Genomic DNA, 26,617 nt, shown 5'->3' with positions numbered 1-26,617 from the left:
AAATTCAAAACCAAAGATCAAGAATATTCGTATTTCAATATTTGAGACTTTTTGTTTGTTTACACAGGAGGACAATTTATTTCTCAGACTATTAACCCATCATTAATTTTCCCAGTGCAGCCTTTTTATTGGTTCTTTCTGGTTCGTTATGCTTTGCTATTGCTTTTGTTTCATTATTGGTGTTTTAGTGCAAAAATATTTTCTGTTTTACAGAGCTGTAATAATGGTTATTCAACATATCACATTATGATTCTAGTTTCCCTTGAAATCATTCTATGTTATTCTCTCGCAGACTCTAAGTATTTATGACATTCTTCTCATGACGTTGGATAATCTGTCATCACAAAAGCATGAAGAGATGGCTACAATCATGTGTCATTAAGAGATTGAACTGTTATTCGGAAAACAAAGGACTACTCCAGATGGTAATGGTGGTAGTCTGTACTTTTCTCTTAATCCTGATGGATTCCTTATTTCCATCAAGTTACTTCAAAATGACTTTACACTTATGGTTTGTTTGTTTGTTTTTTCTCCCATAAGATGTCACTTCACAATGTTTCTACACTAATGGTTTCCTTTTTTCCATGAGATGTACTTCACAATGTTTCTACACTAATGGTTTCCTTTCTTCCATGAGATGTACTTCACAATGTTTCTACACTAATGGTTTCCTTTTTTCCATGAGATGTACTTCACAATGTTTCTACACTAATGGTTTCCTTTCTTCCATGAGATGTACTTCACAATGTTTCTACACTAATGGTTTCCTTTCTTCCATGAGATGTCACTTCACAATGTTTCTACACTAATGGTTTCCTTTCTTCCATGAGATGTCACTTCACAATGTTTCTACACTAATGGTTTCCTTTCTTCCATGAGATGTACTTCACAATGTTTCTGCACTAATGGTTTCCTTTCTTCCATGAGATGTGACTTCACACAATGTTTCTACACTAATGGTTTCCTTTCTTCCATGAGATGTCACTTCACAATGTTTCTACACTAATGGTTTCCTTTCTTCCATGAGATGTCACTTCACAATGTTTCTACACTAATGGTTTCCTTTCTTCCATGAGATGTCACTTCACAATGTTTCTACACTAATGGTTTCCTTTCTTCCATGAGATGTACTTCACAATGTTTCTACACTAATGGTTTCCTTTCTTCCATGAGATGTACTTCACTGTGACTTCACACTGAAGAGTTTTTTTTTTCACAGAAAGGTGTTACGTCACAATGTTTCTACACTGATGGTTTCCTGTACTTCTATCAACTGTTACTTCATTAACAGCAGTATTTCTCAACCATGGATTCACGGACCGGCGCCAGTCCGTGGGACGTTGCAAAAAACAAACAAACAAAAATCGACAGAATATTTACATTTAACTCATAATGGTTTTTCAATGAAGTTCTTCTGTTGTAGGGTGACAATCAGTCTCTCTCTGGAATCAAAACAGTAAAGAAACGCAGCGTCAAAACATCTTTGGTCTAATAGCTTTTTTTTCAGTAACTATACGCTGATTTTTTTTTGAACTTTCCATAAGGTTTTGTTTCAAAATGACCTTTTGTTTGTGGTTTATTTTCATTCGCCAGGTGTCGCTTTACGATTACTTTGCACCAGGAGATGCTATACTACAAATTGTTATTGTGTAAACTAATACGTTGTTTGTGTTATTTTCACATATTAATCATGAACTTTCTTGTTTTATTTTTGTCTGCCTTCATTTTGTCATGCTTATTAAGTGATTGAAATAAGTAATTATACCAGTACTATGAAAGTTATCTTCACACCGTTTACTATTGAATAATAATATATTTCTTAGTCACGATTGTTGTACTTGACGTCTGTTATTGTTGACATAAAGTGGTTTATTAATTCAAGCCAGTCGTGTACTTTAGGCCGAATGTCACGCCGTGCGATTAGCCTGGCAGCTGCAGGTTGAAAGAAAGACCCAAGGTTCGAACCCCGTTAAGTCGGCAAAACCGTTTGGCACTCTTAGCTTTGGTGATGCTATAACTGTGACGCCAAATCTTGCTCTTCCTTCAGTTAGTAGCCACATGGGCGACAGATGCTGCTAACCAGATAACCTTCATCAAGTCAGTAGTTCCAAATTATTGATGCCTGTTTGTGAACGCTAGGGGTCTGCAGTCTGTATCTTTAGCATATGCTTTGTAGAATCTGCCATTCAGATTAAAAATACAGTTGCAGATAGTATGTCTGAATGTATCTGTATTTGTGGATAATAAAGAGATTAGTATGTTTATGGACTTACAACGCTAGAAACCGGGCTTCGATACCAGTGGTGGATGGAGCACAGCTATCTATGCACTATGTGCTCATTGTGTAGGTTTGTGCTGGAGTTCAAACAAATAAGTGTAGAGATTAAATTAGATAATGTAACTAATGATCTAATCTTTGGGCGACATTTCGAACAAACGGTTTTGTTTTTTTCAAGCCAGACACAAGCCTATCGTGTAGTGAGAAACTATAAAAATCATCTCCAGAAGTCTGATTTCGTATATATATTTACATGCAATTCCACGTAACATTGTGCATGAATATATCAAGAAAACAAAATTAAACTTTGATGTTGTTCCCGTTTTGTCAGGCCCGTCATGGCCAGGTGGTTAATGCGCTCGACTCGTAATCCGAGGGTCGCGGGTTAGAAACCCCGTTATACCAAACATGCTTGCCCTTTCAGCCGTGGGGGCGTTATAAAGTAACTGTCAATCCCACTATTTGTTGGTAAAAGAGTAGCCCAAGAATTGGCGGTGGGTGGTGATGACTAGCTGCCTTCCCTCTAGCCTTACACTGCTAAATTAGGAACGGCTAGCGCAGATAGCCCTCAAGTAGCTTTGCGCGAAATTCAAAACAAACCAAACCCGTTTTGCCCAATTGGCGGGAAATGCCGCATTGGAAACAGTGTCACTTTCGCAAATGTTTTCTTTCATTTTGTGAAGTCAGAAATACCCGTTTGCTGAGATTTCTGTCACGTCATGCCTTCCTTAGCAAAGTGTACCTCCAGCTAGTTAACTTTTAAAGCAGGTTGTGTCTGTATTGATTGCCCTTATCATGGAACGCCCTGTTGTATTCGCTAGCTGAATGGAAAGCGACAGGTTGATTCTTTGTTAAATACCTGTTCGGAGATGGTGGCGCTTATTTTATTGTTAGGTAGAAGTCTGTATAAACGGCTCATCAGTAATTGATCTTAATGAGGTTTAGATAACTTTTATTTTTTCACTCGAAATAAATGGATTTTTTTTTTTTCGGTGATTAGATAAATCGAGACTCGAAAAATACTAAGCGACCGACGTGGACTGAACAAAAGATTTTACATTTCAAGTCTCAACTCGAGTCGAGGATGACTTAAAAACAGTCTTTCATTTAATGAAAGCAATTATGCTCCCCCCCTCTCCCCCACGTGCGACGTAATTAAAGAAGAACAGCGGCTCTTTCGCCACACCTAACGTCCATTTTGTAGTGAAAGTATTTGCATTCGCCTATAGTCATTAGCCATTAACGTTTTTCATTGCACAAAAAAAAACAAAAAACAACTTAGTATCAAAGACTGGTTTGCACAGTTTAAATCAGCCAAGAAATTATTCACTTTGCTTTTATACAAAATATAGTATTATATAGCCAGGGGGCGCAGTAGAACATTGTAAATCCCGCAGCGTGTGCTGAGTTGCGTTAGGTCTAGAATGATTTACCAAATATTAGGGTCTGAATTATGGATCGGTTACTAAGATTTTCATTCCTGCCTGATCGGAAACAACAACAAAAATAACGACCATTTTTCTTTATTAAAGCCATAATGCTGGAAAACTTTTAACTAGATGAAAAAAAACAAAAACGTTTTATGTAGCGGTTTTACAAGTAGAGACCACTATCTCGAGGCTAGACCGCTCTAAGATGGTGTTTTTTTTATATATAACATTCCGAATCCTTTTAATTAAAACTGCAGCACGAATTGTCTTGGCCCCTGGTAAGTGTGGAAAGTATAAAAGATTTTCATTCGTCGTAATGTCAATTGCCAAGGGTGTGGCTGATCCATTCGTGCCAGCATGTTTAGTTGGAACTTCATTAATTCTCTGTTGCCAGCTATTCAGCCGTCTTTCTTCTGTAGCTTAGTAGTTACAGAGAAAACCATTAAGTCAAAGTTTCTCAACTTTTTAATGCTGTTAATATCCAAGAAATGTTACATGTCATTAAAACGTTAATTAACTTAGCGTTTACAGACAGAAATGCTTAAACGAATTTTCACTCCCTCACCCCCTTTAATGACACGTGTGTGTGTGTCTATATGTACATATGGTTTTGGTTTCGTTCTGTATTTTTGCTTGTTCTCTTGTAGTTACCATCAGTTAATGTCAAAGTTCAAACTAAAGAATTATAACTTATGATAAGAGTGGTCAGTAAGGTTCCGGTTTCCCCTTCTTAGATCAACAGACACTAATGGAAACCAGATAGAATCGACAGCACCGTAAAAGTCTCGAGAAAATATATTATGTTGATGAAATGTCGGACATTCTGCATAGTTGAACACGATATGATTCCTCCTCCCCTCTTTAAACTGTTCGTGTTAACGTTTTATTCGTCGAGGGGGAGGTTATTGTTGCATATTAAATGTGAGGTTAAATACTGGTTGCCACATTTTAATAGAATTTTATGTATAACGGAACCTTAACCCTTTTATTGTTCTGTTAAATGTTCTCCATTTAATCGATTCCAAAATACCAGATTTATTATTATTATTATATCTTCCTGATAAATTCGCCATGTGGTAATTGGATTTTGAATGACTTGCATACAATATGTATGTATGTTAACATGGGAGAAGACCACTTGAATCTGAATGGTAACCAGTTTAATGATGTGATTTTATCTTGTTTTACGCTTTTATTTTTACTTGTATTACTTTGGATTATCAGTTTTATCAATCTTTTGATATGTGACTATCTTATGTATGTGACTGTTACAGCTCTAATGTAAAATATCGTGATTAAAAAGTTTCTTCCATAACTATTTATTAACATACACACACACACACACACTTGCTGGCAACGTAACGCAGTTAACCCTTCCGCCCAGCTGAGCCACTCCATGCTGGGGGGTGATTTATAACGCCATTTATACATGTCGTTAGCAGAAGGATGTGTGTTTTAGATACAAACTGTGGACGAGGGTTTTAATGGTCAATTTCTTTCTCAAAATAAACCGACACTGTTCGTACGACAGATAAACAGCGGCTCGTTGTTAAATAAATCTTTGTTCTTTTGCTGTTACATACGAAGTTCCAGTAGTTAATCACTGAATCTGTTCTTGTGGAACTCCAATATAAGTGTCAATATTGTACAATAAATAAAACTGAATTTTCAAAACAATTAACTGCTGAAGGTATTGCTCTCTCGGGATAACCACAAACAATAAGCTTGTACATGGTTAAAAACATCTGATTTTGAAGTTCCAAACTTCAGCACCAGGAGTACACCTTTTACAAATTAAATGTGGATGAAATTGGCATGAAAATCAGCACGTCATGGAAAGAGGGGGGGCGAATATTACGTTTTATTTCTAAATGCGTTCTTACCCTAATTAAGAACTTGTGCAGCCTAGCAACACTTACTGCACGTAAACTGTAAATCAATAAAGAATACTCGGGAAGAAAAACAGCGCCATACAAAAATTAGATTGTTTTGAGGTTTAAAAAGTATACTTTTTTTGAAGGTACACGTGTGCGGACGGACAACGCTAGAAACCGGGTTTCGATACTCGTGATGGACCGAGCACAGATGGTCGCTTTTATGTAGCTTTGTGCTTAATTACAAATTCAAAATAATTTTGTTTTATTTGGTAATTACAACAGAGATTGTCTAGAACTAAATACGGACCTGCATGCACTAAGATCAAAAAGCTTAATTTGTCGGCTTTATTTCTAACACGAGAGGGCGCGACATGTCGGCGAAAATAGTTATTTGGAAGCTATATTTTCAGCTTTACCTTCTCTAACTAGATATCGCAAGACATTCTTAGAAATAACCGTTACTGGAATATCATTTCACCCTTCAAGTGTTTAGGGTTAAAGGTCAAACATTACAAAAGCATATTTTGATCTGCAATTCCGCTATATTTACATCACTCCAAATGAAACTTGGTACAAAGACAACTTGCAACAACCTCCACAGACTAAAATAAACATTCGTATAACTCTTTCGATTTAAAGGGGTCAACGTTTATACGTGTGTGTTAGTGTATGTATGTTATAAATTTGATTATAATTATATTCTGAATAACACAGACACATCTCACGTGTTTATATAGAGTTTTAGACAAAAGAATGGAAGTGAATCTCGTGTTTCCTAACCCAGAATTGAATCGAACATTGACTCTACCAGGCCCTCGAGTAGCTTTGTGTGAAATTCAAACAAACAATTAACTGTACCTACACTAGTTCGAACCTTATGCGTGTCTAACAAACTGTACTCGTGCCTCTTTCCTTCATCTTATGTCGAACAACCGATTTATAGCAAGCTGTTGTTTAATCGGCTGCGGTGCTTAGCTTGGAATATAGTAATAACATTGTCATGATCTTTTATATATGTACATATTATTACCTCACTGTGAAGCCCGACCATAGCAATAGTGATAATAGATGGTATAAAACAAAGAAAAGAAGGCCGACTTCTAAAAGACATCATTGGTATCAGACAACAACAAAAAAAAAAAAAAACGTTTTATGGTATTACAATCACACAAACAAGTACGCAGATGAACAAATACGGACAGATTGGTACTCAAAATATTAATATTAGAATAAACTCATGATACGGACTGTTAACATACTAATATGAAGTTTTGTAAGAATAGTTTGTAATGGAATGTTAAGACATGGCACAAACATTCCAAGTCTCCCACACCTAATACTCACATCTCGCCCTCACGATCAGTGAGATTTTTTTTTTTAAATCTGTGGAGGTCGCTACAAAATCCCCCCTGTCAAGATCCTTATCGCGTCCGTCAATATTTGGAGGCTTATTTACGACATGTTGATATATAGATAGAGGGATTTCGGGCATATTTTAAGTTGTTTTTTTTTACCGTATAATGATAATAAACGGTGATTAATTACTACACTTTTTGAGTATATATTTTATTTTTTGTAATTTTAATGATCAGTTATATAACGTCATTTTCGTTTTTTTGTCATAAATATGAACGTATTTGTTTTTTAAGAATTCACGTGCAAGTCTGCGATACAGGTTTTAAAAGTACATGAAAGTTATGTTATAAACATTGCATTATTTACTTTTTTTTTCTCTCTCTCTCTCCGCGCACTCAGAGAGAAACTTAAAGTAATTTCCCAAAACGGGCCCGGCATGGCCAAGCGTGTTAAGGCGTGCGACTCGTAATCTGAGAATCACAGGTTCGCATCCCAGTCGCGCCAAACATGCTCGCCCTTTCAGCCGTGGGGGCGTTATAATGTGACGGTCAATCCCACTATTCGTTAGTAAAAGAGTAGCCCAAGAGTTGGCGGTGGTTGGTGATGACTAGTTGCCTTCCCTTTAGTCTTATACTGCTAAATTAGGGACGGCTAGCACAGATAGCCCTCGAGTAGCTTTGTGCGAAATTCAAAACAAACAAATAAACAATTTCCCAAAACGCACCAACTATTGGTAAAAAAAACAACATAGAAAATAAAAACCATTCCTGAGGGTGAACCCTCGAACACCTATCTTCCAGCACCTGACACCCAGCCTCAGTCAAGCGACAGGACCTGCTTCTCTTCCTCCAATAAAAAAAACAAAACACCTTTCCAGTTTTTCCTGGTCCTTATCACATCTGATAACAACGACAAACTGTATTAAGGCCAACATCTGCAAGGGAACGCAGTATTTCCCATCCCTGTCCACCTTGTGATCCTCTGAGTAGATTTCAAGAGAGAATGGTATTCAAAGCAGGGGAAGACATATTAACGTACAGCTTACATACTTAAGCAATAGACACGTTAACAGTTTCAACAGAGAGAAATGTATTGGAAACATACTAAGCTGTGATATTATGATACTTAGGGCAGTTTCTGTGTGAGTACACTTATATACGGGATAATTTAGGGCAACGAGATTCATTCGCCAACGTATGATGTATGTAATTTTATGTAGTGCGTAAATGAAAACGCAATTAATAGCTAGTACTGTAATATTTACATTTGCCAACAATGTCTCTAGGTTCAGAGCTCCTTACTACGCACGTTGTGATTTTTTTAACCTTTGGCTCCAATAAAATCAAAAGAAAGGTGTGTGTGTCTGAAATATGTCTGTGGGAGTTGTCTCAAGGTATGTCTTCGTGCAAAGCGACTTACCTAAATTGGTCGAAATATAGAGGAATGGCAGTCTAAGGAAAACATAATTCGACAAAATCTGTTAACCTATGACCCATTCAAAGTTATAATAAATCTCCATATTTGCCTGTTTTAGTTTGTGTGGACTTTAAAGTACATTTACGCGAAGTGTCGCCTGTATTAGTGGAAATATAAAGAAAAAGCAGACTATAAAAAACAACAACTATTTTTTAACCCCCCACCCCACCCGTTGACCCCTTTAAATCGAAAGAGAAACTCGAATATGTTTATTTTGGTCTGTGAAGGTTGTTACAAGGTATCTCTGTACCACGTTTCATTTGGAGTGATGGAAATGTAAAATTGCAGATCAGGATATGCGTTTGTAATATTTGACCTTTAACCTTTTAAAAGTCGCAACGGGGACCTGAATTGAAAGAGAGAGAGAGAGATTTATGTGAGTAGACTGAACCATGACATATGACCCTTTCCAAGTTTTAAGACGACAGTGCCAGAAGAAAAGAACCATAGTAACTATAGAGGAGGCAACGTAAAAATTTTCTGGACGTCTGTGACGATATTGAAACGTCAGGTTAAATTATGTTTTCGTAGTTTGTTTTACTGTTTACCCGAGTTTTACCTCTTGCTCAATTTCTCTTTATGATGGATATCATAACTTGTAAAGATTACAGTTAAAACCATATATGGTTTTTTTTGTTCTCACTCTTAAAGTGTTTTCAATAACATACTTGGTTCAGATATTCACTTTGTATGCTGCACGCTTCGCTGTAGTTAAGATATTGCTAAATTATAGTTTTGGTTTTGCGTACACATCTGAACTGTGAATTATGATGTACCGTTCAGTAAAAATAAGCACGTGGCTTCTAGATTCTCAGTAATTTATCGAGCATAAATCAAAATGGTGACGTTTTATGCTGGTTGTTCACTTTGAAGTTACGATATATGTGTCTATTGCACGACTGTGATAAATGTCGTGTAATTGCCAGTGAATGAATTGGCACGACTAGGGTGACACCTCATAGTGTGTGTATGTCAGTTTCATATGTAATAAATTGAAGAACCAATGGGTATAATTAACCTCTTTGTTGCCATGGCTGTTCTGGTCTGGTAAACGTGCGGGAATGATGCTAGTGTTGGAAGTTTGGTTTGCTTGTAGCAAAGCCTCCTCAGGCTATTTACTGTATCCACCGAGAGGACTCGAACCCCTGATTTTAGCGTTGTAAATCCGTAGACTGTACCAACGGGGGACCGGAAGTTTGATTTCGTGCATTTCGCGCAATGCTTCAACAAATCCAAAGTTCGCTTCGCTAAAGCAAATTCCTGTACTCGTTAAACTCGCATGAATAACAACCGTTGTTTAACTTTTCGTAGTAAGTGCGCTCATCTGTGGCACGTTTTATTAAAAGTTCCCACTCGTTTAAAAAAAAAAAATAGTTTGTAGTGATTGAGAAACGTGTTTGATGGTGTGTCTAATTTTGTCGTGTTTGAAGCGAAACTATCATTGTTATTTGCTCAACTAGCGGAGATTAATGTGTCATCAGAATATTCTATATTTACTTTCCAATTTTGGGCTAAACTGTTGAGATAAAGTTGCATGACTAGTGTTGTGTTAAAAACAAAATTGCCTCTGGGTCTGTTATTTAACTTGATCTGGACAGTTATAAGCAGTCTCTCCCCAGGAAACAAATTACCCAGGTTTTATTTGCAGTAGCAGCAGATTCTCCCCTTAAAACAAATTACCCAAGTTTTATTTCCAGTAGCAAAGTCTTTTCCCAGGAAATAAATTACCTAGGTTCCTACAGCAGCAGCAGTCTTTTCCTCAGAAATAAATTACCCAGGTTTTAACTACTTTTGATAGCTATACACCTCTCTAGTTATTTAATGTAATCAAGATGCTTTGTTTAATACGGTTTTGGTGTGAATTACTCATTTTATGTCTTTAAGTTTCATAGTCCTTTGTTTTTTCGTATACATCTGTGACGTAAGTTTCAAATATTACAACAGTGCTTCAAACAGTGTAACATAAGCTTCGAACCAATCCCTTGTTAGTTAATAATGTGGGATGTCCATAACTAATATATCTAACCCTATCGAATCAGAATTGTTGAATGACTACACGTGTTCTTGTCCTAATTATCATTGTATTCAACGTGGGGTTAGCTACATACGAACAGTTGAGCGTGAAAATACACGAATTCTAAAATCCATCTTTTATAAGCTTCTGTCTACCGACATTCGTTATCTTAAAGTGGCGTCATGTGCATGATGTCAAAGTTCGTTTCTGTACCTTTTATTGTTAGTTAACGACCTCTGGGAGTAGAACAGTAGTCCGTTACTTGTCTTGAATGTAACACTGTTTTTCATTTCACATTTCCCAATTTTAAAAAAATAAGACCAGTTATAAATATTAACTTGTAACGTTGATCAGGACGTCTTTAAGGTCACAAATTTCGTTAGGAACGCATGTTTGTAGTGAGACGCGTTTTTAGTAGCTTGTACGCATCGCATATGAGCATACATTAACAGTTACAACATGTGAATAGGTTTCGGACGTAGAACACGTTTCGCTTTTTGTTACTCAATCTAAGGCTAGTAATCACTCTTGAAACGGCTGTACTTGTAAGACATCGCAACGTGAAGAAAACTACTGAATTTCATCTCATTAGAACTGTATTTGCGTTTCTTTGTTTTTTTTACTGAACGTTTATTTTTTAGTAATTCTTCACCAATGTTTCAGTGTTTTTCAACTTTACTTTCTGAGCCACTTCTCTGGCCATTTCCTTATGCATTGTTATTCTCTACAGTTGAAAGCTATTTGAAACGCGTTCTCTTTACCGGCAAATTCCGAAGACAGCTTTCACTCACGTGACCCGTGCTGGTTTTGATGAATGTTGTTATCGTTCCTTGCATCAGTGAGTTTCTGGATTATTTTCTTAAATCGCAGTTGCTTTGTACGCATGCTCTATCTCGTTTTTTTTTTTTTCTAAACTGCATTTAACTTTTGTTGTTGTCGTCGTTTCAAATATTCCTTCACAAGAAGGTGTTTGTACGGTTAAGTTACCTTCGATGTTCTAAAGCTGTCGTGATATTTTGTACATAGACGAGAAGGCGTTTTATTTTTTTCGAATGGCGACCATTTGTTAACAAACGATATAAGGTTGCCTCATAGCAGCTAACGTGTAATTTTTAATTGCCTCCTTCCCTGTCCTGGTGGTTAGGGCACTCGACCCGTAATCTGAGGGTCGCGGGTTCGAATCCCCTTCACACCAAACATGCTAGCCCTTTCATCCTTGGGCGCATTATATAATGTGACGATTAGTTCCACTATTCGTTGGTAAAATAGTAGCCCAAGAGCTGGTGGCGAGTGGTGGTGACTAGTTGCCTTCCTTCTTGTCTTACTCTGGTAATTTAAGGACGTCTAGCGCAGATAGCTTTCGTGTAGGTCTGCGTGAAATTCAAAACCAACAAACAGTTCCCCCCCCTTCGGTGGCACAGTGGTATGTCTGCAAATTTACAACGTAAGAAGCCGGGTTTCGATACCCATGGTGGGTAGAGCACAGATAACCCGTTGTGTGTAGCTTCACTTTGAACAAACAATTTTTTTTTTAATTTTTAAAAACTTATTTACTTTGTTACTAGTTATTTTTAAAACAATGTGGTTCTAATATTCAAAACTGATAGCATGTAAGACTTTTATAAAAGCTAATTAATTTGATGACGTCACAGTCATGAGCACTATTAGATATAATCACTATTAAAAATACTCAGTAACTTTTAAAGCTGTAAATGGGGCGTGGTTCGCCCCTTCAATTATTTTGAGCCGTATCACACGAACCATTCGTTTGATACCAAGGTACCCGCACTACGCGCAGTATTAAACGCAACTCTCGTTTGACGTCGACTTTATGCGTTTGTTACATACATCCTCGTAACACTGAAGCAGTCTAATGGAAATGACTTCAAAATTCATAACGTTTATCCGATTACGAATACATTTAATGTCTGTTTGTTTGGAAGGGAGGGGTATATTTATTAATCTACCAGCTTTCGTTTACATTGGTTTACTTGCAGAAACTTCTGACATCAGACAGACAGGCGGATAAGTTAATGAACCGTAGTGTTGGCGAAAGGTTTCGTTATAATTGGATGTAACAGATATAGCGTGTTGATATTACTGCTTTTTCTTCGATATTTTCACTCCGAAATTTTTATTGAATTATTTTGCGGGTTTTTGTATCTGTGGTTACAGATAGATGGCGTTCGTCAACAGTATGACGTTTTACATCTCTAAATGACTTGTTTCATTTTTTGTTGATTCGAATACACCTGTAAATAAGTCGGAGTATTTTGATCGAATTTCGTTTGTTCTCAACCTCCTCGGTACCGTGAACTCAAACTAAAATAATTAATTTGTGCTGAATTTGGTTATCAGATTGTAACACTTGGCACAGTTTACGTATACTCAAGTGCCAATAGGAAAATGCATTTCTATCGTAGCTAAAATTCTGAGTGATACAGGACTCCCTGTAACACGTTTGATTGGATAATACAGGATGACGCCTGGTGTACGAGTCTGGTAAGGGAAGATGATTTTTTTAATTATTATTTTAGTATCGTATGAGCCTTTTTAATATCTCGTGGTATTTGCTCCTTAGTATGTATTGAGAGCCACCTCTGGGACCTCATTAGGGATAGAGAGTGGAAGTCCAGTAGATGAAAAACAAAACAAAAAACGCGAACATTCAGTTTGATTTTCATCTGGAATTAGCGCCATTTAAAATAGTTGTGCGAGCTAAATTATGAACCGAATGTTTTCGCTTTAGGATGAAAATAAATCTAATGCAGGCTAAATGTAAACACTGGAGAAACTTAGGCTTATATTTATGTGAATAAGGTCGTTCGTTTTATCATTATCACGTGGATTGCTTACTTATCCCGTAAAGTTGAAAAATCACTTTATATATTTGGGCCTAAGTACACAGAAGGACCATCTATCGGCTGAACAAGAAACGTAATAAGGACACCCAGTAATAAATGTCATTATTATTACGAAGAACAAGTTTGTTCTTTACTAGTTTATGGAGGTGTTATAGAAGGGGCGGAAAACAGCTAAAATGTGTTATCTAATTCTGCATCTCAAGGCGATATATGAATTTGATATCATCAATTTCAGAACTTCCCTACATCTTTGACTCCTGATTGAACACAACAAAGCGAGAAATAACGTTCTACAACTTGACGTCTTTTATAAGTGAGATACGGACTGAGAAATCGATTGTTTTTCTTTAATGGTGTACACTCCGGAGTTGGTTTGTTTTTTCTTTACGTATTCAAAATCCACATCTCTTTCATTTCCGTACTAATGTTTTTTCCCAGATAAATGGAGTCAGTTTAAATCTGTAAAGTGTTTGTATATTTTTAGTTTCTGTATATTGCTTGTTATCGATATTTAAAGGATTTGTTTTTTGGAATTAGTCGTTCAAAATATCAGACGTAAAATGTAATCTCAAATAGCTTTTCTTTACTCTGACACTAATAGCACGATAAAGCACCTGACATGCCAAAATAAGTTTAATAAAATCTCGTTAAAATGCCTTTTTTTCGAAATAATGACATTCTAGTTTTTAGCAGAGGACCTACGTTATTTTATGCCTAAGTCTTGACTTTTATATTTCCATCAGAATGAAATTTTAGCAGTTGTGTGTGTGTGTGTGTGTCCGTATAACAGTTAAATGTTGTTGTTGTTTAGAAACATCTAACAGGTAAATTATGCAAGATGGATGCTAACGTTTCAAAGAAGAAGCGATAAAAAGTTGCAAGAATGAATTTCGTTAGTGGGCATGCGCGGAATACGTTAGTCAACAAAGATAGGCATGATTTATGAGACTTCAAAAAAGTGAAGTGCAGAAAGTTTTAAAGGGAAGCATTTTAAGAGTGCTTAATATATATGTAATTCTCAGTGATGTCGAGAAAACCAACTTGTAGAGAAATATATATGTAAAAACGGCTCGTTTGGGTAGAGAAAATATTTTACGATGAGGAGCGAACAACGTTTCGACCTTCTTCGGTCATCGTCAGGTTCATATGTAATTCTGTGTACCTTTGGTCGTTGATATGAAAATCATGTGACTGTCTACAGTATGCTATGGTCTTTAAACCCACCAGCTTAGTAACGGACTCAACGAAAGGATAACTCGTACGGCCACACAAATCGCTTGAGTTAAAACATTATGGCGAGATTCAATCTCATCCCGAAATGGAATATCTGGATGCCAATCTCTCTGAAGCTTCAATTCCGGTAGCCGCCTTGTCGTTGTTGCTCAGAGAATATCTTTGTTGTTGCTGTGCTCTCCCCATAATTCTTGCTCCAGAGGGCGCAATGAACATCGCGTTTTTTTTTTTTTAAGAATATGGACTGTGTGGGGAGGTGATAGTTACTTAGAGTAATGAAATGGAACATATGGTGACATTATTTGTTCAGACACAATTGAAACAAGTAATGGATTTTCCGTGACGTCTGCATTTACGTGAGCTAAACAGACATATGAAAGGCACATCTTTCAGTGCTTTGAAAGGCGTTTTAAAACTAAATAAATATTTGAATTCCATCAGGGACTTAATGATTCCATTGTTATGTAAGTTGTTAGAGTTTTGGCTTTGACCTTGGTAGAAACTATAACAAATTTTAAATCTTCAACCAGGTGGAAAGTTCAAACTAATCGTCCTCTATATTCATTGTGTTGCGCTTTATACAAGGTCACGTTGGAGGGACTAGATAATACGTACAAGTAGAAATGCTTCTGTACTGAACCTGTTTCGGGAATGTATTTTACGTTGTTACCACCTGTATTCACACTGACGTAAGGCATAACTATTGAAGCTGAGCATGTGTATTTATGCATGTGACACCTAGTTTAGACGTACCAGATCTATGTTTCCCGCTGGATTTACAACGCTAAAATCAGGGGTTCGATTCCCCTCAGTGGACTCAGCAGATAACCCGATGTGGCTTTGCTATAACAAAATACACACGCCAAATCTATATTATTCACGCTCAACATTTTCATTATATATTTGATTCTTGGTCTATAATATTGTGGTTCCTGCCTTAGTTTGATAGATTTGAGCAGAGTAAAAGCCCACTTATGTTCGTTTCGTGGTTTGACGACAGTGAAATAAATGTTCCTGTTAGCTACGCATTCCTATATGAAATTGTATTCCACTGTGTTTTGTAATTCGTATTACGAGAGGTATCGTACATTGCGCTCTCAAGTCTAAGAACTCTTTAACTACCTAAATAAAGTGTGTGTAAGGTAAGATATCCCTGCGGTCATGAAATAAATTCCCCAGCTATACCTTAGCAATACCTACCTGTTCAAATATTCAGTATAGGTATGTGCTGGTGTAGTTCGTAGTCCTCAGATTTCAAACTGTGGTTATAGGTTTGACCACAACAAAGGAACTGTGAAATAGATATACGTAGGTTTTGTGTTCTTCTCTCACCTTTGTGTTTTTTAAGAGTCGATTTGTTATTTTACCACAGAAAATGACAACTAACACATTCCTGTATATAATAAAACTAAAAAAACAAACAAACTGGTAGAATGCGTTTCGAAGCCAGGTCGTTATTTTTCAAGACAAACATTTTTGTGATGTTGGCTACTAATAAGTCTACACCTCTTAAGTACGCATTTTCTAACCAGAAGCATTTGTGTGTATCTTTTGTGTTTCATGTGAGGTTCAAGCATACTTGATGGCATTATTTTGGCATTTTATCATTTTGAAACGACCTGTTTTTAATGTTTTTAGTAACTTTCAAAAAACAGTTAGGGCAGTTTTGTATATTTTGTTCTTAATGTGGTGTTAGTACATGTATGTATACACACAGTCATTATTTCTCACTGAGGTAAACACATGGACTTAATATGTATTTCTAGAATATCTTATTGATACAACCATTTGTCAGTGATACAACTGATGCAGTGTCTTGTTGTACAAACATTTGTTGGTGATGCAACTGATGCAGTGTCTTGTTGATATAAACATTTGTTGGTGATGCAACTGATGCAGTGTCTTGTTGATACAACCATTTGTTGGTGGGTGATACAACTGATGCAGTGTCTTGTTGATACAACCATTTGTTGGTGATGCAACTGATGCAGTGTCTTGTTGATACAACCATTTTGTTGGTGATGCAACTGATGCAGTGTCTTGTTGATACAACCATTTGTTGGTGATGCAACTGATGCAGTGTCTTGTTGATATAACCATTTGTTGGTGATGCAACTGATGCAGTGTCTTGTTGATACAACCATCTGTCAGTTTCACAACTGATCTTTTAAAAACTGTTACATCTTACCCTCTGTTAGACTTTGTCCCCTGCTGGTACAGTGGTAAGTCTACAGATTTACAGTACTAAAATCAGGGGTTTGATTCCCATTGGTGGACTCAGAAGATAGCCTGATGTGGTTTTGCTATAAGAAAACATGCACACCTTGTTAGAATTTCTTTTAGATTTAGCATTCTCTCAATATGAGAATAAAAAAATTGTGGATTTTATGTAGTTTCTTTATTTGCTAGATTCTTTGTACTTGTTTAAAGATGGAGCCTCTGTTTATGTTCTGTCCATTTATTCTAGTTATTGAACAGAATAAGAATAACTGAACAGTCTTGTGCGTAAATTGTGAAGTTATAAATGAAGTTATTTAAATGTATGTTGTGAACCAGTAGCAGATATTTTTAATTTGTCATGTCTGTGATAAATAATTACATCAACAGTAACTTGCTTACAAATTAGTTTTGGCTTACAGCCAGTTACTGTAGCTCATTACTCTGTTTTTCCCAACAATCAATACTTTGTCAGTTAGCCAAAAGCAAGCACTAATGTTAGACTATGTTTTGTTTTCTTTTATTTAACTTTAAGTTAAAAGTAAACTGGAACTGTTTACCCTTCTTACTTTTATCATAATGTAGTTCTGAAAAAAAAATATCGTTAAGAATTGTTAATTATTACTCTCAGAAGATTGCTGTTTCACAGAAATCCAAACACTCTCAAGTGTCTCTTCAGCTGCAAAACATTAATCATGGAAAGCCACAGTCACTAATAAAGTTTTTTTAAGTAATTGTGACTAAAATGTGTCTCAGGACAGTTGGTATTAACACTTTAACTAATAAAGCAGAGAACAATGTTATTCTCTGCTTTATTAGTAAAAGTGTCAATACCACCCATCCTGAGATACATTTTTACTTCAAGTGGGTTTCTCATCATAACATAGTACTAAGATGCTTTAGTGTGTTTTTAGTTGTATGTCATACACTGTGTTGAGGCTATAGGTGTTTTTATATGTGTAGTTCTGATAGAATTTAATGTAAATGAGATGGCGAGTCATGGAAAACTTTAATAACTAGTATTTCCTTCAAGTTCTTATAGCATAGAAGTTGTTGATACATTCACTATCAAAACTCATGCATGGTTTCATGTATCTCTCATAAAAGAATCAAGAGATAATACTGTATCTCATGTGATGTAAGTGAAATACTGATACGTTAATTTTATTTTCAGGACCACCAGGTATGAGCCCAATGAATCCAAGGATGAATCCCCCTCGAGGTCAGCCACTTGGAACCATGAACCCTGGGGTAGGTTGTGTCTTCTAATATGTTCAACTCTTGCTTTTTAATTTCATATATTAAGCTGTCAAAGAAAAATAATTTTTTTAAATTTATTATGTATTGTAAGCTTCTGTCTCGAAAGGGCTGGTATGGGTATTAAAACTTTTATTACAATAGAGAATAACGTTTGACCTTCTTAGGTCATCTTCAGGTTAACAAAGGTTAATAAAAGTGTTCACATCCATGCCAGCCTTCTTGAGATACATTTTTACTTCAAGTGGGTTTCTCATCATCATGAATATTGTAAACTAATGGTGGGAATTTGTAACTTCTCGTGGTGAGTAACTGCAACAACATTAACTTACTTACAACTTAGTTTCATCTTATAACCAGCTATTGTAGTTCTTTACTTTACAACTTAGTTTCATCTTATAACCAGCTACTGTAGTTCTTTACTTTATAAGTTAGTTTCATCTTATAACCAGCTACTGTAGTTCTTTACTTTACAAGTTAGTTTCATCTTATAAACAGCTACTGTAGTTCTTTACTTTACAACTTAGTTTCATCTTATAACCAGCTACTGTAGTTCTTTACTTTATAAGTTAGTTTCATCTTATAACCAGCTACTGTAGTTCTTTACTTTACAAGTTAGTTTCATCTTATAAACAGCTACTGTAGTTCTTTACTTTACAACTTAGTTTCATCTTATAACCAGCTACTGTAGTTCTTTACTTACAACTTAGTTTCATCTTATAAACAGCTACTGTAGTTCTTTACTTTACAACTTAGTTTCATCTTATAACCAGCTACTGTAGTTCTTTACTTTACAACTTAGTTTTATCTTATAACCAGATACTGTAGTTCTTTACTTTACAACTTAGTTTTGTCTCATAACCAGCTACTGTCTTTATAAGTTTCATCTTATAAACAGCTACTGTAGTTCTTTACTTTACAACATAGTTTCATCTTATAAACAGCTACTGTAGTTCTTTACTTTACAACTTAGTTTTATCTTATAACCAGCTACTGTAGTTCTTTACTTTACAACTTAGTTTTATCTTATAACCAGCTACTGTAGTTCTTTACTTTACAACTTAGTTTTGTCTCATAACCAGCTACTGTAGTTCTTTACTTTACAACATAGTTTCATCTTATAAACAGCTACTGTAGTTCTTTACTTTCTCGTCCCCTGTAAACAATACTTTGTTAGTCAACCAAAACCAAAGTATAAAGTTTGGTTACCTTTTGCTAATGAATCAAAATAGTTTAGATCAGTGACGAATATTTTTGGCCATACATGCGATCTATTGGAAACAAATGAAAGCTGTCTAATTTAAAATGTATTTTTTGCGTGATTTTGTTTGCTAGAATTATGGAGCAATAAGGCCACCTCCAAACAGCGGAATGGGACCAGGAGGGCCAGGAATGTCAATGTAAGGTTTTTTTTCTGACTAAATGTTTGTGTTACAGAAATTCTAATCTATCTGATTCAGTAATCTGTAGTCAAAAACTCTAAACATGGATAATTTATAAATGAATGAAAAAAATAATTAATCTCTCTGTTTTCCTAGTTTGGAATAATTAATTAATATAACTGTTTCTGCAAGTGAAGTAACGGTAAAAAAATAAAAGGCCAACAAAATTTTCTTGTAAAGCAATAATTGTTTGAAAGTGGGTCCTCATCTTTTAACATAAAACTAAGCAGTTATTTGTCTAGCGTGTTTAGATAACTTGGCTAGTCTATTCATATCTGTGTCACTATTTATACATGTTTAGCCATCTCTACAATAACAAATACAATAACCGAGTTTAAAAGTCATTATGGTGCGATTAAACCTTAAATTGCAATATGGGGTGTGTGTTCTTATGGAGCAGAACAAAAACGTGTCTAATTATAGATAGAAGATTAATGCTCACAACATTTCTCATCCTAATCAGAAACATTAAAACTACTAGTTATCATTTTCTTCTTTGTATGGAAAGAAAAGGTAAGTTGGTATAATGGAACATCTGACTTTCAAAATATCTCATGTTAGGCCTTTTTTTAAAAGCTGGAAAACCCAAATATCCCAGTTTCTTATGCTATCATATGGAAAGTTTTTTATTATTTTTAATAACACAGAATAAGTTTGTAACACATTTTTTCTTTGCTCACTTTAAGATTTCAGCTAGGATTGTGTAACAAATTGTATAAGAACTACCATTGTTATTTTTTAAAGGTGGGAAGGTTGTACTTTTGTTATAAATAGCTATCAGTTCTCTCAGTCTCTTTTTATTTGTCATATTTATTTAGTGGTATATCAATATATGTGCTTGCTTTCTTGTCTGTTAAGTTGTGCATTAATTAAACAATAATATGAATTTCTTTAAACAGGCCTGGTCCTGTGGGCAGACCCTGGCAACCTAATGCTTCAACGGTAAGTTTCCACCTCACCAACTCCAAAGTTTCAATCACATATCATAATTAACTTTTTGTTGTCATTTCCAGATGGGTTATGACATCTAAATTCATTTGCAAACTATTAGTGTTTGTTATTTTGTACAATAGCTCAACTTATTGTTTGTTGTTTTCTATGATAATGGAGAAAGATTTAAAGTCCTTGATGAGTTCCTTTTTAGGCCAAACTCTAAACGTAATCAAAAAACAAAAGGAGATTCATGGATGTATCCATATAAATACTGAAAAGAGTAAATATCTTGTTATACTTAATATAAATGGCTGCCTATTAGTTGAAGGTAAAAGTTGATTATCTCATTCACAGGAAAGTTTTAATTCTAAGTACCTGGTTAAAACTGGTTAATGTTTATACCATAGTGAAGTGTTTTGTATAAGAAACAAGATCTCATTCATTAAATATCTATTAAAGGACCCTCACACACATGTGTTTATTTCTCATATAGACTAACGATTTTACTGATAGAGAAATAAACAATGTAACATAGTTCTTGTTTGAAACAAACATTAATGTAAAGTAACTCCAGTCCTGAGAGTTAGAAACAGGCAGTGTAAAGTAACTCCAGTCCTGAAAGTTAGAAACAGGCAGTGTAAAGTAACTCCAGTCCTGAAAGTTAGAAACAGGCAGTGTAAAGTAACTCCAGTCCTGAAAGTTAGAAACAGGCAGTGTAAAGTAACTCCAGTCCTGAGAGTTAGAAACAGGCAGTGTAAAGTAACTCCAGTCCTGAAAGTTAGAAACAGGCAGTGTAAAGTAACTCCAGTCCTGAAAGTTAGAAACAGGCAGTGTAAAGTAACTCCAGTCCTGAAAGTTAGAAACAGGCAGTGTAAAGTAACTCCAGTCCTGAAAGTTAGAAACAGGCAGTGTAAAGTAACTCCAGTCCTGAGAGTTAGAAACAGGCAGTGTAAAGTAACTCCAGTCCTGAGAGTTAGAAACAGGCAGTGTAAAGTAACTCCAGTCCTGAAAGTTAGAAACAGGCAGTGTAAAGTAACTCCAGTCCTGAAAGTTAGAAACAGGCAGTGTAAACTAACTCACATCCATGTTCTAAAAGATGTATTGTGTGTCCTCTTTTTCTCTTGTTTTAAGTGTGCTGCTTTTTAAAAAGGCAAATCAAGAGAATCCAAGGAAGAGATGTAGAAAATATGAAAAAGCCAAACCGTATCAGTAGATCAGAAAGTGAGAGAAAATGGTTCCATATTATAAAAGCAGTTTCTGAAAAGACTCCCTATACATAAACCATACACGTAACTCTTTCCAATGCATTTTTTTTATCCAGTGTTCAAGGGAAGCATGCTTATAATTCATTTGCAACTCTCTTGCCATGCATTTGTGCATAAACCATAAACATAACTCTTTCTGCATTTTTAAATTTTTTTTATCCAATGTTCTAGGGAAGCGTACTTAAAAGGATTTAGTATTTCATTTGCGACTTTTTTGTGATGTTTCACCAAAAAAGTGAAATAGAATAATCCATTTCATTTCTCCACTTCAAAGTATATTTGGTAGTGAGATTTCTTACCAGAAAATGCATCTGTGATTTATGTTTCATGCAACATTAAGTGTAGTATTGATATGAAATTATCTTTGAATAAGAAAATTATATTATTTTTTACATTTGGCAGATAAGTTACTCCTCAGCATCTCCTGGTGGTCACTATGTAAGTTTATCTTTAGTTCTTACTGATTTTCTACAGCTACTTACTAACTTATATATATGGATGTATTAAAAATAACAATTCTTTAAAGAATAGCCTTTGTAACTATGCACCATCACCCTATGCTATGAGATATATGTATATCTTCAGTATTTAATGTTTATGGTTAGTATTTCTTTTAAGATAATTTTTGTTAATGAAGGAAAGTTACCTAAACTATCTCACACTATTTAAACGGTTTAAATGGATAACTTGTTCCTATTTATTTCAAAAGATAGAGTGTATTATTGCGTACAGGTGTGTTTTCTGATTATCGATGTGTACAGCCCTTATCTCCATCTTTAGGGTCCTCCAGTGTCCAGTACAGGTCCTCCTGTTCCTGGAACACCAATCATGCCAAATCCACAAGGTAAAATTTTCAGATATTTTTCTTTATTTTTTACAGTTAGTTTCTCCTACTGTTCCTAATAGTTCTGACCATCAGAAGCAGTGGTTAGTAAGTAAAGTATGTTTTGATATGTTCATCTGTTTATTTATGCCTACAGCCCTAATCTTTTATTAAATATACAAATACACTCTACTTTATGTTCACAAATATTTATCCTTTTATGTATCTTAGGTAAGTACAAGCACAAATTCATGGCCAAACAGCACTTGCAACGTGTATTTAACAACAACAACAACAACAAAAAAGTGAAGAATTGTGAAGAGTTTGAAATTTATTATTTATCTATCGTCTATAAGAACCTGTAATCCAGTTGTGTTTCATAATTCACTTAGCTAAAGGCATGTGCAGATATTTTATTAAATTAATAAAAATGACTGAATATTATTGTTATTTTATAATCAGTTCTTTTTACCAAACAATGCAACAGTTAGCTACAATGTAATCTTAAATGTTCATTCCAAATACAATACTTTAGTTTTTGTAGAATGTCATGTTTATACTGTAAATTATGTTTCTTAACTTCCAATGAGCATAGCCAACATTTTTCACAGCATGAAAAATATCTCGTTAATTGGGTTTTAAAAAATCAGTTATGTACAATAGCGTTATGCTGTAGATATCATTTTAAATATATAACTTAATATAGCATTTAATATTAAGTAGACTGTAGTTCAAAAAAACAAACTGTATGGTTATACACTACAATGATTTTGTTTGCTATTGCCTAACTTTCCAGTATTTTGTAATCATAATTTAAACAGAGAACTAAGAAGGAATCTTTTTTCACTATGTACTTCAAAAGGTTGCATTTAGTGCAAAGTGTTACTTGTTGGTTGACTTTTCGAAAAATATTCCCTTACTTTAAGAAATTCCATTAAATTACATTATTGTACAAGATACACAGAAGTAATGAGTAATTTTTTGTTGTTAAATCTTTTTTTATTGTAGTAGTTGTAAGAAATTTAAAGCAATTATTTTAAGTAAAAGTTTGAGTAATTTTAGAAATATTTAAGAAACGTATTTAAGAGCATAAATTTAATCATAGTTGTAGTAATAGAATATGTTTCATGTCTATCTCCAGTCTAACATATTTTTTGTTTTGTAATTGATAATTAGTTTTTTGCAGTGTCTAGTTAGATGTATTTTTAAAACTCTCTTTGCTTGTACAGATTCAAATTATATCTTTAATGTAGCACCATCTCTTGGAAAGTTTGAACATTTATTCCAAACCTTCATATGTTCTAGGTACAGCTGGCCCTTATTCCCCTGCAGCTCCAAGAATGAATGCCCCCAACACGCGAAGAGGTGAAACACTCTCTCTAGATCTGTAGTCTTCTCCCACTAACTTTTATAGAGTCTAAAATAATGTTTTTGTCAATAACCAAGCATTATCTCAAGAGGCTACTTTTCCACCCCTTTTCCCTTATTATTCTAAAGATTGGCTAATTAACCCTTTTTTTAATAATTCACCAAAGGATTTTAAACTCTAATACTTGCTCTATGTGGCAGCTAACAATTAATAAGGCTAGTATTTTTCTTGGAAAAAGTTTTGAAAACTACCATGGGTCTAATTAATTAATCTTTCACTGGCTTAAGCCAAAAACTATAAACTACAAGTCACAGCTAAACTTCATGCATGCTGATCTGGTTGAATTACTTACCAGGTAAACTAAAAAAGAATTACAACAGAAAACTGTACTTAATGTAAATTGTACTAAAATTAATAAGTTATTGTTCAGGGAATACTTTTATACTAATAATTTAATTACTTAGCATGAGAGTGAGGCATGGGTTATCACTCATTTTGAAATAGTTTCTTTTGGCATGGTGCAAATGAATTAAAACAAAGATTTTGGCTCAGTCAGATTTTATCCTCTTCTGTTTGCAGGTAAGTTTGTCAGGCCAGATTTAATCATGTTCTGTTTGCAGGTAAGTTTGTCAGGCCAGATTTAATCATGTTCTGTTTGCAGGTAAGTTTGTCAGGCCAGATTTAATCATGTTCTGTTTGCAAGTAAGTTTGTCAGGCCAGTGAATAACAGTAACAGGTAACATTTTTGATGTAACTAAACAAATTGAATTTATAACAGTAATTCACAATGACTTGATTATTAATTTCTGTGTGTTTATTTCTTTAAATTATAGGTAAAGATATAGGGAAAATGTGTTGTAAATTGGATACTTTGTTTCTCATGTTGTTGTTAATGTTTACAGATAATGGTGCATGGATATTTCTCAAAAGAAAAAAGTATTTGATATTTCAATACAAAAATAAAATACAAAGGGAAAAATGTGTTGAATTCCTTTTGTCCCTTTATTATTGACCACTGAGATCCAAATTAATTAAATGTGAAACAAAACATATGCTCTAACCCATGCTTAGTAAATGCTAAGAATAAAATAAAATTTTGAAAAAGGTAATGTGGAGTGTGGTCTGTGTGCAATCTAACTTTCATGTGATAAATGCTAGAGGTAAAATATGTTGGAAATATAATTTGAATGTAATATATGCATTATCTAACTTTTATCTAATAAATGTTAGAAGTGACGTGTGAAAAATATAATTTGAAATGTGATCTATGTATGATCTAACTGTTACGATAAATGCTAGAGGTAAACATGAAAATTATAAGTTCTATCATGCTTTTAACACTAACTTCAGCGTTCAATAAAGATTCATTTGTAGGACGTACACTGGGAATTAACATCTGGTTTTTAAACAGCTTTAATGACTAGATCTTGCATTAAGAGGCTATACCAGCCAATATCTACAAATTAAATAACTTTTATTATTAGTATGAGGTGCAATTAACCATGACTCAACTCTTATAACTTATGAAGAGCATGTTCCATGTATTATACATTAGTATTCATCAGTCAGAAAACCTGTATGATTTGAATAAAACTTGACTTTGTTTCAGTAGACTATATTTTTTACATCTCATAATGAAACCATCGTAATGAACTTTCAGTCTTTTGACTCGGAGATCACATAAGATCTTCATAAAAATTAAAACATAGCATTACAGTATGATAATATTTTCATGCCATATTTAGTAATCTGTGTGGCAACATTTGTTTCAGAGGTGTGAAAATTAAGTAGGCCCTTTTTATTGATAAATGGTTAATAATACCTTCAGGGTATCATACATACATGGTTAATAATACCTTCAGGGTATCTTACAGACATGGTTAATAATACCTTCAGGGTATCTTTCACACATGTTTAATAATACCTTCAGGGTATCTTACAGACATGGTTAATAATACCTTCAGGGTATCTTTCACACATCTTGAGTGTTACTCCCTAAAGTAATAATTTTGTAATTTAAAACTCTACACTGTTCTCCACCCTTACAGATTCATCTAACTCTGGTGGAGATGGAATGTACACATTGATGAAAACTGTTCCAGGTGGAAACATGCCAGGGGTAAGAATTAATTTCCAGTTACTGTTGAAAAATGTATGCACACCACAAATATATTTAAAATAACTGTGGAATGATGAATGAAATAATGGTACCTGAGTCTGCTTACAGAAACAGTTAAGGGTAAAAGATCACACTTTTAAAAGTGATGTTCAGTAGCTCAGGTGATGCTCATTACATGATAAATTATTACCTCCAGAATGTTAATGTGCACATTAGTATAAAGTAACCTCAATGGATGTGTAGCTTCTCAGGAGAGATGAGCAAAACAAATGTCTGAAATCGAGGAGGTGCTCTTTAGAAGTGATTCAAAAATTAATAATAATTTATTTGGTAACAGAGAAAAGAGTGGACATACAATGGCTAAAAATAAAATGTTCAACCGAACTGCATCTCAGCCAGTGGTATTGAATGTCTACATGCAGTTGATGGTAACCTGACTGCTGACAGGTACAAGCTAATTTTTATCCATCATGTCATTCCCTCAGGAAGGAACAAGACCTTCTGGTGAAATTATAATGGGAGGAAAGCAAGGGAATGATCTGGTGTATATGATTATATGGAAAACAAAAAAGAATCAAACAGTAGTTATGTAGTATGGCTAAATTTTATTATATCTTGATAAATGTATGTTATATGTTAGCATAAAACCAGGTGCATTAATTTG

At 34.7% G+C, this 26,617-nt stretch overlaps 1 protein-coding gene across 40 annotated transcripts in view; it reads left to right on the top strand.

Moving 5' to 3' along the window:
- LOC143248665 (single-stranded DNA-binding protein 3-like) overlaps window positions 1-26,617 on the top strand; it is a 232,682-nt gene that overhangs the window by 199,005 nt on the left and 7,060 nt on the right. For 26 of the 40 annotated variants that reach the window (XM_076497251.1, XM_076497229.1, XM_076497236.1 and 23 more), the window contains 7 exons: window positions 17,920-17,996; window positions 19,338-19,402; window positions 20,344-20,386; window positions 22,045-22,080; window positions 22,423-22,486; window positions 23,771-23,830; window positions 25,883-25,953. In XM_076497251.1, the coding sequence (XP_076353366.1) occupies window positions 17,920-17,996; window positions 19,338-19,402; window positions 20,344-20,386; window positions 22,045-22,080; window positions 22,423-22,486; window positions 23,771-23,830; window positions 25,883-25,953 (416 nt within the window). The remainder of the gene's footprint in view (window positions 1-17,919; window positions 17,997-19,337; window positions 19,403-20,343; window positions 20,387-22,044; window positions 22,081-22,422; window positions 22,487-23,770; window positions 23,831-25,882; window positions 25,954-26,617) is intronic. The other 14 variants (XM_076497239.1, XM_076497249.1, XM_076497261.1 and 11 more) reach the window with 1 other exon arrangement.

This window comes from Tachypleus tridentatus, chromosome 4, assembly GCF_004210375.1.
Source record: "Tachypleus tridentatus isolate NWPU-2018 chromosome 4, ASM421037v1, whole genome shotgun sequence".
Classification (NCBI taxonomy): Eukaryota; Metazoa; Arthropoda; class Merostomata; order Xiphosura; family Limulidae; genus Tachypleus; species Tachypleus tridentatus.
This window is presented reverse-complemented; position numbering and strand designations above follow the sequence as displayed.